Consider the following 11,785-nt stretch of genomic DNA (forward strand, 5'->3'; position numbering starts at 1 on the left):
TAGCTGGATTTCAGATGTGTCCATGTAAACTGGATTATTAGGAAAATGGTTCTTCTTGCAAAGCATGTAAACAGTTTAAACAAACTATTATATTAATCTGACTATGCACAATAATAAAATCCAAATTGCATTATTGTATTATTGTGTGCATGTAACCGTACTCAATATGTCTTTCTCGTAGAATAGATTGACAGCACAGCATTGCTGAAGGAGCAGCAGGTAGCTTAGCGATTAAGAGCGTTGGGCCAGTAACCGAAAGGTCGCTTGGTCGAATCCCCGAGCCAACTAGGTGAAAAATTGGTCGATGTGCCCTTGAGCAAGGCACTTAGCCCTAATTGCTCCTGTAAGTCACTCTGGATAAGAGCGTCTGCTAAATGACTAGAATATAAAAATGTATTGCTGCTTTTTCTGTCTTTTTTTTTACACCATTTAATTGAAAACATCAGCAATAAAAAATATACTGGTATTGCCGAATCCCTTTAAGGAGATTTGATCTCTCAAACGTGAAAGTGACAGTGGGCACAAAGCGCCACCTACTGGTACAACTGACACATGACTGGCACATATAGATCACAGATCCCCAGTCAAGGATAATCATTTTTTGTATATTTTTGTCAGCAGGTGAAAAATGTATACTAACTAAAACTAAAAGGAATACAAGTAATGCTAAAAATATTTACCTCTAAGCTATTGGCTGTCCTCTTCAATAATGTTAAGTTACAAATACAAGATTTTCATATAATACAAAAATGTAAACATAATAGCACAATATTTCTACAAGCAAGAAATATGATTTGGCCATAATAAATCGTTTCTAAAATATAAACTCGAATTTTGATTTGCTGCTGTACAGGAATGACGGTCCTCTAAGAATTCGCCTACACCACTGAGAACCAACGAAACTACAATTTCTTCTTTGGGAGGACCAATCAGGATTTTAGATATTGTGCGGTCCACGTTTTTTTTTTTTGCCCGTACATGCGCACTTCATTTCGAAAATGGCGGCTGTGCAAGATGGTCAGCTCAATATGGAGGTCGAAAAAGACATAAAAACAGAAATAACAAACGATGGGTCTGGAAACATCAATGCAAACTCTTCGTCACCCGGTTCTACGTCTTCAGGCGGTAAATCGAAATCTCCAGCGGGATCGGGTGAAGATCAACAGACACTGCTCGCGGTGTTGCAATTTCTCAAGAGGAATAAATTGACCGAGTCGGTCGACATTTTGCGGCGAGAAGCGGGCTTATCTGCAGATGCAGATGATTCCCCTGTATCCGATTCGGCGGGAGCTGGCTCGGGTGGCGTCCCAAATGTCAGTGCTGATGGGGGGGATGCCAACTCTCTCCTCAGCCGAGTGTCAATCGCCACCCCCTTCGCACCCCCGGCCACCGCACCCCCAAAAGGTCTCGTGCGATCACATTCAAAAGTCATGCGTAGTATTGTTTTGATTTGCCTTGTTAGCTAGCTACCCAGCTAAGATACCAAAATACATGATATTATGCATATTCACAAGAGCATGCAATGCAATTGATTTGTTATTGCCAGTTGGCTTACTGTTGAATGAATGAGACACGAGGGAGCTTGACAAGCCAGTCCTGAAACTGCTGTTTTTGTTCCTCATACTGTTGCTGGTAGATGTATGAAAACAGTTCTTGCGATAAGACCATAGCCGCGGGAAGTATGGGTGCTGAGTTTGTGCAGCACCCCCTGAAAAAAAAACCCTAATAAAACATTTAAAAAATAGTAATATTTTTTGAATAAATATTTTCACAAAAGTAGTGCGCTCGGCCTTTATTAGTATAAGCGGACTGATATAGAGGTATGTTACCGCGAAGCACTTTTTTCCCTCCAGCTTCTCTGCTTTGGCAAAAAAAGGTAGTTGTATCATTGCAGGATTCAATAGTTGGAATTGTAAGAGTTGCTGCCCTGTCCCTTTCTCTGAGATTGTCATTCTAATGGAATCCAGAAAGGACAAAACCCTGTCCTCAATCATTTACATCAAAAGGTAGAAAGTTATGGGCAAAGACACAAAACATCCAGTTCAAATTAAATATTTTTATTGACATTATATAAAATTGAAAAACCACAATTGACCATCCTTACAAACCACTTAATGTACATTACTGTATTGTACATAGGCTGGTCATCTAGGTTTGTACCTGTAGACTTTCCATCACCATGTAGAACAACAATGTAAAATACAGTAATTGAGAGCATTGAGACATCAAGTGGTTTCTGATGTGGCTCAGGTGGTAGAGCATGTCGCTTGCAGTGCTAGGATTGTGGGTTGGATTCCCACAGGGGGCCAGTATGAAAATGAATGTTTTTATGTTCAACAAGTTAACAGTTTTGTACAGATAATTATCAGACTCGGGTTACAAACGCAGGTAAACACTCAAAATAGATTTAGCTTCTGTTTTCACAAAAGTAGTGCACTGGGCCTTTACTAGTCGCAGAACCCCAAAACTACTATGGATAAGACCAATAGTTATATTACTCTTAGTTAGCTACTCTAATATATTCATTCTTCTAACAACTACTACTGTGCTTGTACAGTGGTGGCAGCATCAGGTGGGGAAGACCAACCAGACGTCAACGTTGTCTTGTCGGCCTATAGCCAGCAGGGGGACCCTGTCCTCTACCCACTCTACTATAACGGCCTGAAGAAGTTTATAGAGTCTGTCCTGGACTGCCACAGAGCTGAACTCTCCCAGGTCTTCTACCCACTGTTTGTCCACATGTACCTGGAGCTGGTCTACAACAACCACGAGAATGAGGCTAAACAGTTTTTTGAAAAGTAAGTGTTGTGGACTGGTAGTGTTGTTGCTGCCTTGTAGCGTCTCCAAAGTTCCTGCATGTCAAGTACATGTCTTTTATGGATTTTAGGTCCAACTGGTGTATTGATTTGTCAGGGACGTTTATGAGTTCCACAATCAAATGGGAAACAACCTGTTCTATTTGTAACTGCCTAACTCAGTGTAATGTGACACTATGCATGCGTTATTTAGATGTTAGATCCACTGACTCTGCTCCCTGCTGTCTCTCCCTACCTCAGGTTCAGCGGTGACCAGGAGTGTTACTACGAGGAGGACCTCCGCATCCTCTCCAGCATGTCCAAGAAGGAACACATGAAGGGAAACGAGACCATGCTGGACTTCAGGACCAGCAAGTTTGTCCTCCGCATCTCCCGAGACTCCTACCAGGTAAGTAGCCTTGGGCCAGCAACTTCAAATCCCAGCAGGGGGGGGGTGTAAATGTCAAGGTCTCTGTGGCAGTTGACAATAACGTATCGTATGTTATCTTACCAGCTGTTGAAGAGGCACCTGCAGGAACGTCAGAACAACCAGATCTGGAATATTATACAGGAACATCTCTATATTGATATCTTTGACGGGATGCCTCGGAGTAAAAGTCAGATTGATGCCATGTCGGGCAGTCTGGCAGGGGAGGGCAAGAGAGATGCCAACAAAGCCAAGGTGGGTGTGGGGGGGGGAGTTGTCGGTGTGAGTGATGCAGAAGCAAAAATCTGTTATAGCTGGTTTGTTTTAAAGTGATAGTGTTGTCAATGTATGTGTGAGCAAGCCAGTGAGCAATACTTTTTCACTACTGTATTTTCTGATTTGAGAGATGAAAACTATCTGTACTGACTAGACTTACTGTACCACTCCTGGCTGTTGTGCAGGTGTTCTATGGTCTTCTGAAGGAGCCAGAGATCGAGGTACCTCTGGACGATGAGGATGAGGAGGCAGAGAACGAGGAGGGCAAACCCAAGAAGAAGAAACCGAAGAAGGACAGCATGGGCTCCAAGAGCAAGAAACAGGACCCCAACGCACCCCAACAAACTAGGTACGTCACCACGGACACACATTTCTTTAGTTACGCGTTGTTTTCCTTAGTGCACATGCCCTAGCGAACCGTTTTGCTAGGGGAAATGTACATTTTTTATTGGACTAGTACAGGTAGTCCCTGTTTCAGTCTGTTTTCATTTGGTGCCTAATGAACACAGCCCAGATTTCCTTGTGTTTCAGAGACCACGAACAACATCTGTACTCTATTCTGCACTAGACTTAGCCACGAAGCTTGTTAGCATTTGCAGTCCCTCCCCATTGAAACAACTGTTACTGCCTGATTATGACTTATGAATGATGTATAAATTGACCGTGTTAATTTTTAATATCCAAGAATCCCCCTCCCCGAGCTGAAGGACTCTGACAAGCTGGACAAGATCATGAACATGAAGGAGGCCACGAAGAAGATTCGTCTGGGCCCAGACAACCTACCCTCCATCTGTTTCTACTCCTTCCTCAACGCTTACCAGGTCAGCCATGCTTGGATATGGATTTTCAATGTTTGAATGACAACTTTATTAGTATTCAAGTATAACTTGATTTCAATGTTGACAAAAACGTATTCATATTTTTGTGATGAGCTCAGTGTTCTCAACATGAAGCTTCTAAAGCATCATTTTTTAATATTGTGAATAAAACTTTTACTCACAGTATTACCACAAAACAATGGGGTAACATACAGTATTCTGTCTTGTCTTGACCTTTGACCTGTAGGGTCTGACAGCGGTGGACTTCACAGATGACTCCAGTCTGATCGCGGGGGGCTTCGCTGACTCCACCGTTAGGGTGTGGAGCGTCACACCCAAGAAACTACGCCGGGTCAAATCTGCAGCAGGTAAATGACAATGGTGACCACAGAGATAACATACAATACATCATGCACACATCCAAACACATGTTATGACCAAGGCTGAACGTAGCATTCCACAAGCCATCTATAACCATTGTTGAACTTGAGATCATAAGCTTGCACATAAATTGATAGTAACCATGACTTTAAATCTGCTCCCTCTCTCTCTCTCTCTCTCTCTCTCTCTCGTCTCCCTGTAGACCTGAGTAATATTGATAAAGAGTCTGATGACGTGTTGGAGAGGATCATGGATGAGAAGACGGCCAGTGAGTCTAAGATCCTGTACGGACACAGTGGACCAGTATACGGCATCAGCTTCAGCCCTGACAGGTAAGATGCTATAAAGGGATCATTGGGGGGGGGCACTTTTCCAAACTCAGATTAAACCTGGTCCTGGACTATGAAGAATGCCTAAGGTAGGGGTGTCGAACTGATTTTGCCCCAGGGGCCGCATTCGATCTTCAATGAGGTCTGGAAGGCTGCACTGAAACTGTCTTATTTCCTTGCCGTCAAATTTTTCTAAAAAGGAGTCCACTATACATCGTTAATGGAATTTTTTTATGCTCCCTGACTGTCTAGTGATTAATTAGCGAGCTGGACAGTCAAGAAACAGTTTTTATTTTTTATTTGACACCCCTGGTCTAAGGGCTAGTCCAGGACGATGCTTAATCTGTGTGTGGAAAACTGGACCTGGGTGTATCATGTAGTGTGGCATATTGGACTAATGTTAAAGAGGAGGCAAGGATGCATAGTTTGAATTAATGAACCTCATAGAGATTTGAAACACTAGAGTTACTGTCTTTTCTAGTGTTCTTATTTCTACGGTTAACTTAAATTCTCCTCGAATGATGTATTTTTAGGAACTACCTGTTGTCCAGTTCTGAGGACGGTACGGTCAGACTGTGGAGTCTGCAGACATTCACCTGTCTGGTGGGGTATAAAGGACACAACTACCCTGTCTGGGACACTCAGTTCTCACCCTATGGTTACTACTTTATCTCTGGGGGACATGACCGAGTCGCTCGGTAAGAACCCTCATTAACACTTAATGTTCCATTTGTTTCAATCCAATTGATGAATGGCATTCTTTGGGCCTGTTTCCTGGACAGGACTTTCAAGGCTTAATTTATGTCTAGAGAAAAAGCCTGACTGTAATTTGGTTTTGTTTACCTGATGGGTCGCAAGAAAACAGCCACTGGTCTTTTTGAGGTTTTGTGTTGTCTTCTTCCGCAGTCTGTGGGCGACTGACCACTACCAGCCCCTGCGTATGTTCGCTGGTCACCTGGCTGACATCACGTGCACCCTCTTCCACCCTAACTCCAACTACGTGGCCACGGGTTCAGCTGACCGTACCATCCGCCTCTGGGACGTCCTGACTGGAAACTGTGTCCGCATCCTCACGGGTCACAAGGTACGAAGAGTTCAAGGTCGTAGGGCACCTGGTGGTCTGTTCTCTCCCAATAGAATGTGTATAGGATGGTTTGGTGTTCAAGGTCATGTTTAGTAGGCACGAAAGGAACAACCTGAATTCATTTTTTTCACAGCCCTGAGTAACATGTCCTTTTGGACAAATGTACACTGCTCAAAAAAATAAAGGGAACACTTAAACAACACAATGTAACTCCAAGTCAATCACACTTCTGTGAAATCAAACTGTCCACTTAGGAAGCAACTCTGATTGACAATAAATTTCACATGCTGTTGTGCAAATGGAATAGACAACAGTTGGAAATTATAGGCAATTAGCAAGACACCCCCAATAAAGGAGTGGTTATGCAGGTGATAACCACAGACCACTTCTCAGTTCCTATGCTTCCTGGCTGATGTTTTGGTCACTTTTGAATGCTGGCGGTGCTTTCACTCTAGTGGTAGCATGAGACGGAGTCTACAACCCACACAAGTGGCTAAGGTAGTGCAGCTCATCCATGATGGCACATCAATGCGAGCTGTGGCAAGAAGGTTTGCTGTGTCTGTCAGCGTAGTGTCCAGAGCATGGAGGCGCTACCAGGAGACAGGCCAGTACATCAGGAGACGTGGAGGAGGCCGTAGGAGGGCAACAACCCCTCAGACTCCATGAGGGTGGTATGAGGGCCCGACGTCCACAGGTGGGGGTTGTGCTTACAGCCCAACATCGTGCAGGACGTTTGGCATTTGCCAGAGAACACCAAGATTGGCAAATTCGCCACTGGTGCCCTGTGCTCTTCACAGATGAAAGCAGGTTCACACTGAGCACGTGACAGTCTGGAAACGCCGTGGAGAACGTTCTGCTGCCTGCAACATCCTCCAGCATGACCGGTTTGGCGGTGGGTCAGTCAAGGTGTGGGGTGGCATTTCTTTGGGGAGCCGCACAGCCCTCCATGTGCTCGCCAGAGGTAGCCTGACATCCATTAGGTACCGAGATGAGATCCTCAGACCCCTTGTGAGACCATATGCTGGTGTGGTTGGCCCTGGGTTCCTCCTAATGCAAGACAATGCTAGACCTCATGTGGCTGGAGTGTGTCAGCAGTTCCTGCAAGAGGAAGGCATTGATGCTATGGACTGGCCTGCCCGTTCCCCAGACCTGAATCCAATTGAGCACATCTGGGACATCATGTCTCGCTCCATCCACCAACGCCACATTGCACCACAGACTGTCCAGGAGTTGGCGGATGCTTTAGTCCAGGTCTGGGAGGAGATCCCTCAGGAGACCATCCGCCACCTCATCAGGAGCATGCCCAGGCGTTGTAGGGAGGTCATACAGGCACGTGGAGGCCACACACACAACTGAGCCTCATTTTGACTTGTTTTAAGGACATTACATCAAAGTTGGATCAGCCTGTAGTGTGGTTTTCCACTTTCATTTTGAGTGTGACTCCAAATCCAGACCTCCATGGGTTGATAAATTTGATTTCCATTGATAATTTTTGTGTGATTTTGTTGTCAGCACATTCAACTATGTAAAGAAAAAAGTATTCAAGAAGAATATTTCATTCATTCAGATCTAGGATGTTATTTTAGTGTTCCCTTTTATTTTTTTGAGCAGTGTATATAGTCTGTATGATTTAAAATAGCTTGTTGCATACTGTACACAACGAGTAGTGTGTGATATTACTGAACCTCCATCTCAATAAACCGGTTTGGTTCCCAGGGTCCCATTCATTCCCTGGCCTTCTCCCCCAATGGGAAGTTCATGGCCTCGGGAGCAACTGACGGCAGGGTTCTACTGTGGGATGTTGGTCACGGCCTGATGGTCGGAGAGCTGAAGGGACATACTGACACCATCTACGCCCTCAAGTTCAGCAGGGACGGAGAGATACTAGCCTCAGGTTGGTGCCCCTTTAGTCTAACTGGTATGTAATAGCCTTTTCACACTACTGAGCCCTTTGTGCTGGCCTGGTCATGCAAACACCATACTTGAAAGGACAATGCGAAAAGAAAATATCTGAGCAAGCACAGTATGGTTTAGGAGGATATTGGGTCTACAAGAAATGTATGCTTGTAGTTTTCCACCACTCCACTTATATAATAATATTTTCCAGGCTCAATGGATAACACTGTTAAACTGTGGGATACACTGAAGGCCTTTGATGATGTGGAGCTGGATGACTTCACCGCAGCAACAGGTCACATCCATCTACCAGAGAACTCCCAGGAGCTGTTGCTAGGCACCTACATGACCAAGTCCACCCCTGTCATTCACCTGCACTTCACCCGCAGGAACCTACTGCTGGCTGCAGGGGCCTACAACCCATGAGGACATTCAGAGAACCCCCTGCTAAAAAAAAGACTAGGGTTGTGTGAGATGAGAAATTACAAAAGTCTTATCCAACCACAGTTAGACAGTGGATCAAAGCAAAATGCCCAACCAGTTGAATTGGCTAACTGAAGTTTATCAACTGTGATGCAGACCTAAGGACCTTGCTTGTTCCAAAAGCTGATCTAGGATCTGATTGAGCCCACCCAGCCTAAAATTACTCTGGGGTGAAATTGCCCCTCGATACAGATCCAGGATAAGCTTGTCCTTGCAAAACTGACCCAGGACCAGTGTCACCTTACTCACCTAAAGAGTGCCATTACTAGCCTATTAAGAGACAATGTTTTTTTTCACTGCCACAAACACAGTTTTATGTGGCTGTCATGCTATAGTCTTTTATAACGGTGCATATTGTGTAAATAAAACACTTTTTTATTGACTTGGTGGGTTAAAATGTACATTGTTTTTATTGTTAATAACACTGCGATGCCAAGTAATATGGCCTTAATTCTTGCAAGCACATCCAGCTGCCGTCAAGCTTCCAACCACTATACTACAGAACAGTCAGGACACCTGTGGGGAAACGAGAACACATGGGATATATACAGTTAGCTTTCCACCAGAAACATGTATTGTCCATACAAAGACTTCTGATTATAGTCAAATACACATTTCTGAATAAAACAGTGCAGTCTTAACACAATTATAAAATGGTAAGTTTGCTAGACAAAATGGGTACAAGAAACTGACGGTATCCTATGCAATACACTCACATCACTTTGCCGTGACAGCCGCCTGTTTCTTGGGCTTCAACTTGAAGAAGAGGGCAATGGTGGCTATGCTTGCATATGTGAGCAAGACACACTGTGGACAGAATAACACACGTGTGACCTTTCTGAGAATGTGAACTGGTTGTACACCATCTTGCACAGTAATTATTGTACATATTCTTATCGGCAGACTCAGTAGCCTCGGTTTTTCGGATGACTGCCTTGCCTGGTTCACCAATTACTTTGCAGACAGAGTTCAGTGTGTCAAATCGGAGGGCATGCTGTCCGGTCCTCTGGCAGTCTCTATGGGGGTGCCACAGGGTTCAATTCTCGGGCCGACCCTTTTCTCTGTATATATCAATGACGTTGCTCTTGCTGCGGGCGATTCCCTGATCCACCTCTACGCAGACGACACCATTCTATATACTTTTGGCCCGTCATTGGACACTGTGCTATCTAACCTCCAAACAAGCTTCAATGCCATACAACACTCCTTCCGTGGCCTCCAACTGCTCTTAAACGCTAGTAAAACCAAATGCATGCTTTTCAACCGATCGCTGCCTGCACCCGCATGCCCGACTAGCATCACCACCCTGGATGGTTCCGACCTTGAATATGTGGACATCTATAAGTACCTAGGTGTCTGGCTAGACTGCAAACTCTCCTTCCAGACTCATATCAAACATCTCCAATCGAAAATCAAATCAAGAGTCGGCTTTCTATTCCGCAACAAAGCCTCCTTCACTCACGCCGCCAAGCTTACCCTAGTAAAACTGACTATCCTTCCGATCCTCGACTTCGGCGATGTCATCTACAAAATGGCTTCCAACACTCTACTCAGCAAACTGGATGCAGTCTATCACAGTGCCATCCGTTTTGTCACTAAAGCACCTTATACCACCCACCACTGCGACCTGTATGCTCTGGTCGGCTGGCCCTCGTTACATATTCGTTGCCAGACCCACTGGCTCCAGGTCATCTACAAGTCCATGCTAGGTAAAGCTCCGCCTTATCTCAGCTCACTGGTCACGATGGCAACACCCATCCGTAGCACGCGCTCCAGCAGGTGTATCTCACTGATCATCCCTAAAGCCAACACCTCATTTGGCCACCTTTCGTTCCAGTACTCTGCTGCCTGTGACTGGAACGAATTGCAAAAAAAAAAAAAAAAATCGCTGAAGTTGGAGACTTTTATCTCCCTCACCAACTTCAAACATCAGCTATCTGAGCAGCTAACCGATCGCTGCTGCTGTACATAGTCTATTGGTAAATAGCCCACCCATTTTCACCTACCTCATCCCCATACTGTTTTTATTTATTTACTTGCTCTTTTGCACACCAATATCTCTACCTGTACATGACCATCTGATCATTTATCACTCCAGTGTTAATCTGCAAAATTGTAATTATTCGCCTACCTCCTCATGCCTTTTGCACACATTGTATATAGACTCCCCCATTTGTTTTCTACTGTGTTATTGACTTGTTAATTGTTTATTCCATGTGTAACTCTGTGTTGTCTGCTCACACTGCTATGCTTTATCTTGGCCAGGTCGCAGTTGCAAATGAGAACTTGTTCTCAACTGGCCTACCTGGTTAAATAAAGGTGAAATAAAAATAAAAAATAAAAAATTCATGCATGAACTTACGTTCCTCCTGCCTGTGATTGTGTATGCATTGAAGTACTTGGCAAAACCAGTAAACTGGTGACTGGTTCCTGCGTCGTGTCCGCCCATGTTGGATAGTAGCTGGTCCAGAGAGAAATAGATTACTCAGTCAATTACAATGCATTGAGGATGACAGAGGGCAAGTAAAAAGTAATGCCAACCACAAATGATGGATAGGCCTATTTCTAAACACCCACGAGCAAGTAGTTATCAGTACTCATTGTGTACTTATTGTACTGGGGGAAGACAACTTGCCTGTCAAACATTGAAGCTCAGTAGCCCTAGTTGACAAGCCTGACGGCCTGCAAGCCAGACAGCTTCATCCCACAACAGTGGAAACAAATGGGCTAACAACGTTAGCTAGTTACAGTAATTGTATAATGTAATTGTGTGGTACCATTCAACCCAAAGCGGAATGCTATATTCGTGTGGGTATTGTTTGTTAGCTGGTTCACTTTCATTCAAAAACAGTAGCTGGCCAGGCAGTAGCTAGCTAGCTACCGCTAGAGGTTAACGTTAGCAAACAATCGGGCTTGTCTTGAGCTACCTCGCTAACGTTAGCAATATTGGCTAGCAAGATTAGTTGGTACTGACAAACTAAACGGGCATTTTAGAGACACCACAAGCAACAGCGTCCTGGACAAGGCTGTTATAAAACGTAGGAAAATTAATACATCTAGATGTTATATTGATTGTCACTATTCTTACCTTGTGCACGGAATTGTACAAGTGCCCTTCAACGAGAGAGGCCGAAATGCTAAAAGTATCAGGAAATCCCGCCTACTCTCTACAGCGCATGTTCAGTGGTTAGTATTAAGTGAACCAATGTTTGTGGACGAAGCTAACGTCAATCAATTAATAACCCCGCCTTTTTCAAGTAAAATTGAACAGTGACAGGTTTGTTGAAACGTCAATC

At 44.3% G+C, this 11,785-nt stretch overlaps 2 protein-coding genes across 2 annotated transcripts; one reads left to right on the forward strand and one right to left on the reverse strand.

The window, feature by feature from the left end:
• Window positions 1–985: 985 nt before the first annotated feature.
• Window positions 986–8,871, forward strand: LOC112222207 (transcription initiation factor TFIID subunit 5-like). The gene is made up of 12 exons (XM_042303845.1): window positions 986–1,404; window positions 2,558–2,798; window positions 3,057–3,204; window positions 3,310–3,477; window positions 3,684–3,847; window positions 4,184–4,319; window positions 4,564–4,684; window positions 4,900–5,029; window positions 5,560–5,724; window positions 5,933–6,110; window positions 7,827–8,004; window positions 8,218–8,871. The coding sequence occupies exons 1-12, from the start codon at window positions 999–1,001 to the stop codon at window positions 8,430–8,432; spliced, it is 2,250 nt and encodes a 749-aa protein (XP_042159779.1). The 5' UTR covers window positions 986–998; the 3' UTR covers window positions 8,433–8,871.
• Window positions 8,872–8,876: 5 nt separating this feature from the next.
• On the reverse strand, window positions 8,877–11,677 carry LOC112263616 (ATP synthase membrane subunit K, mitochondrial). The gene is made up of 4 exons (XM_024440077.2): window positions 11,578–11,677; window positions 10,852–10,950; window positions 9,206–9,296; window positions 8,877–9,005 (listed from the first exon to the last, which is right to left on the reverse strand). The coding sequence occupies exons 2-3, from the start codon at window positions 10,936–10,938 to the stop codon at window positions 9,207–9,209; spliced, it is 177 nt and encodes a 58-aa protein (XP_024295845.1). The 5' UTR covers window positions 10,939–10,950; window positions 11,578–11,677; the 3' UTR covers window positions 8,877–9,005; window position 9,206.
• Window positions 11,678–11,785: the final 108 nt, after the last annotated feature.

This window comes from Oncorhynchus tshawytscha, linkage group LG02 (genome assembly GCF_018296145.1).
Source record: "Oncorhynchus tshawytscha isolate Ot180627B linkage group LG02, Otsh_v2.0, whole genome shotgun sequence".
Lineage (NCBI taxonomy): Eukaryota > Metazoa > Chordata > Actinopteri > Salmoniformes > Salmonidae > Oncorhynchus > Oncorhynchus tshawytscha.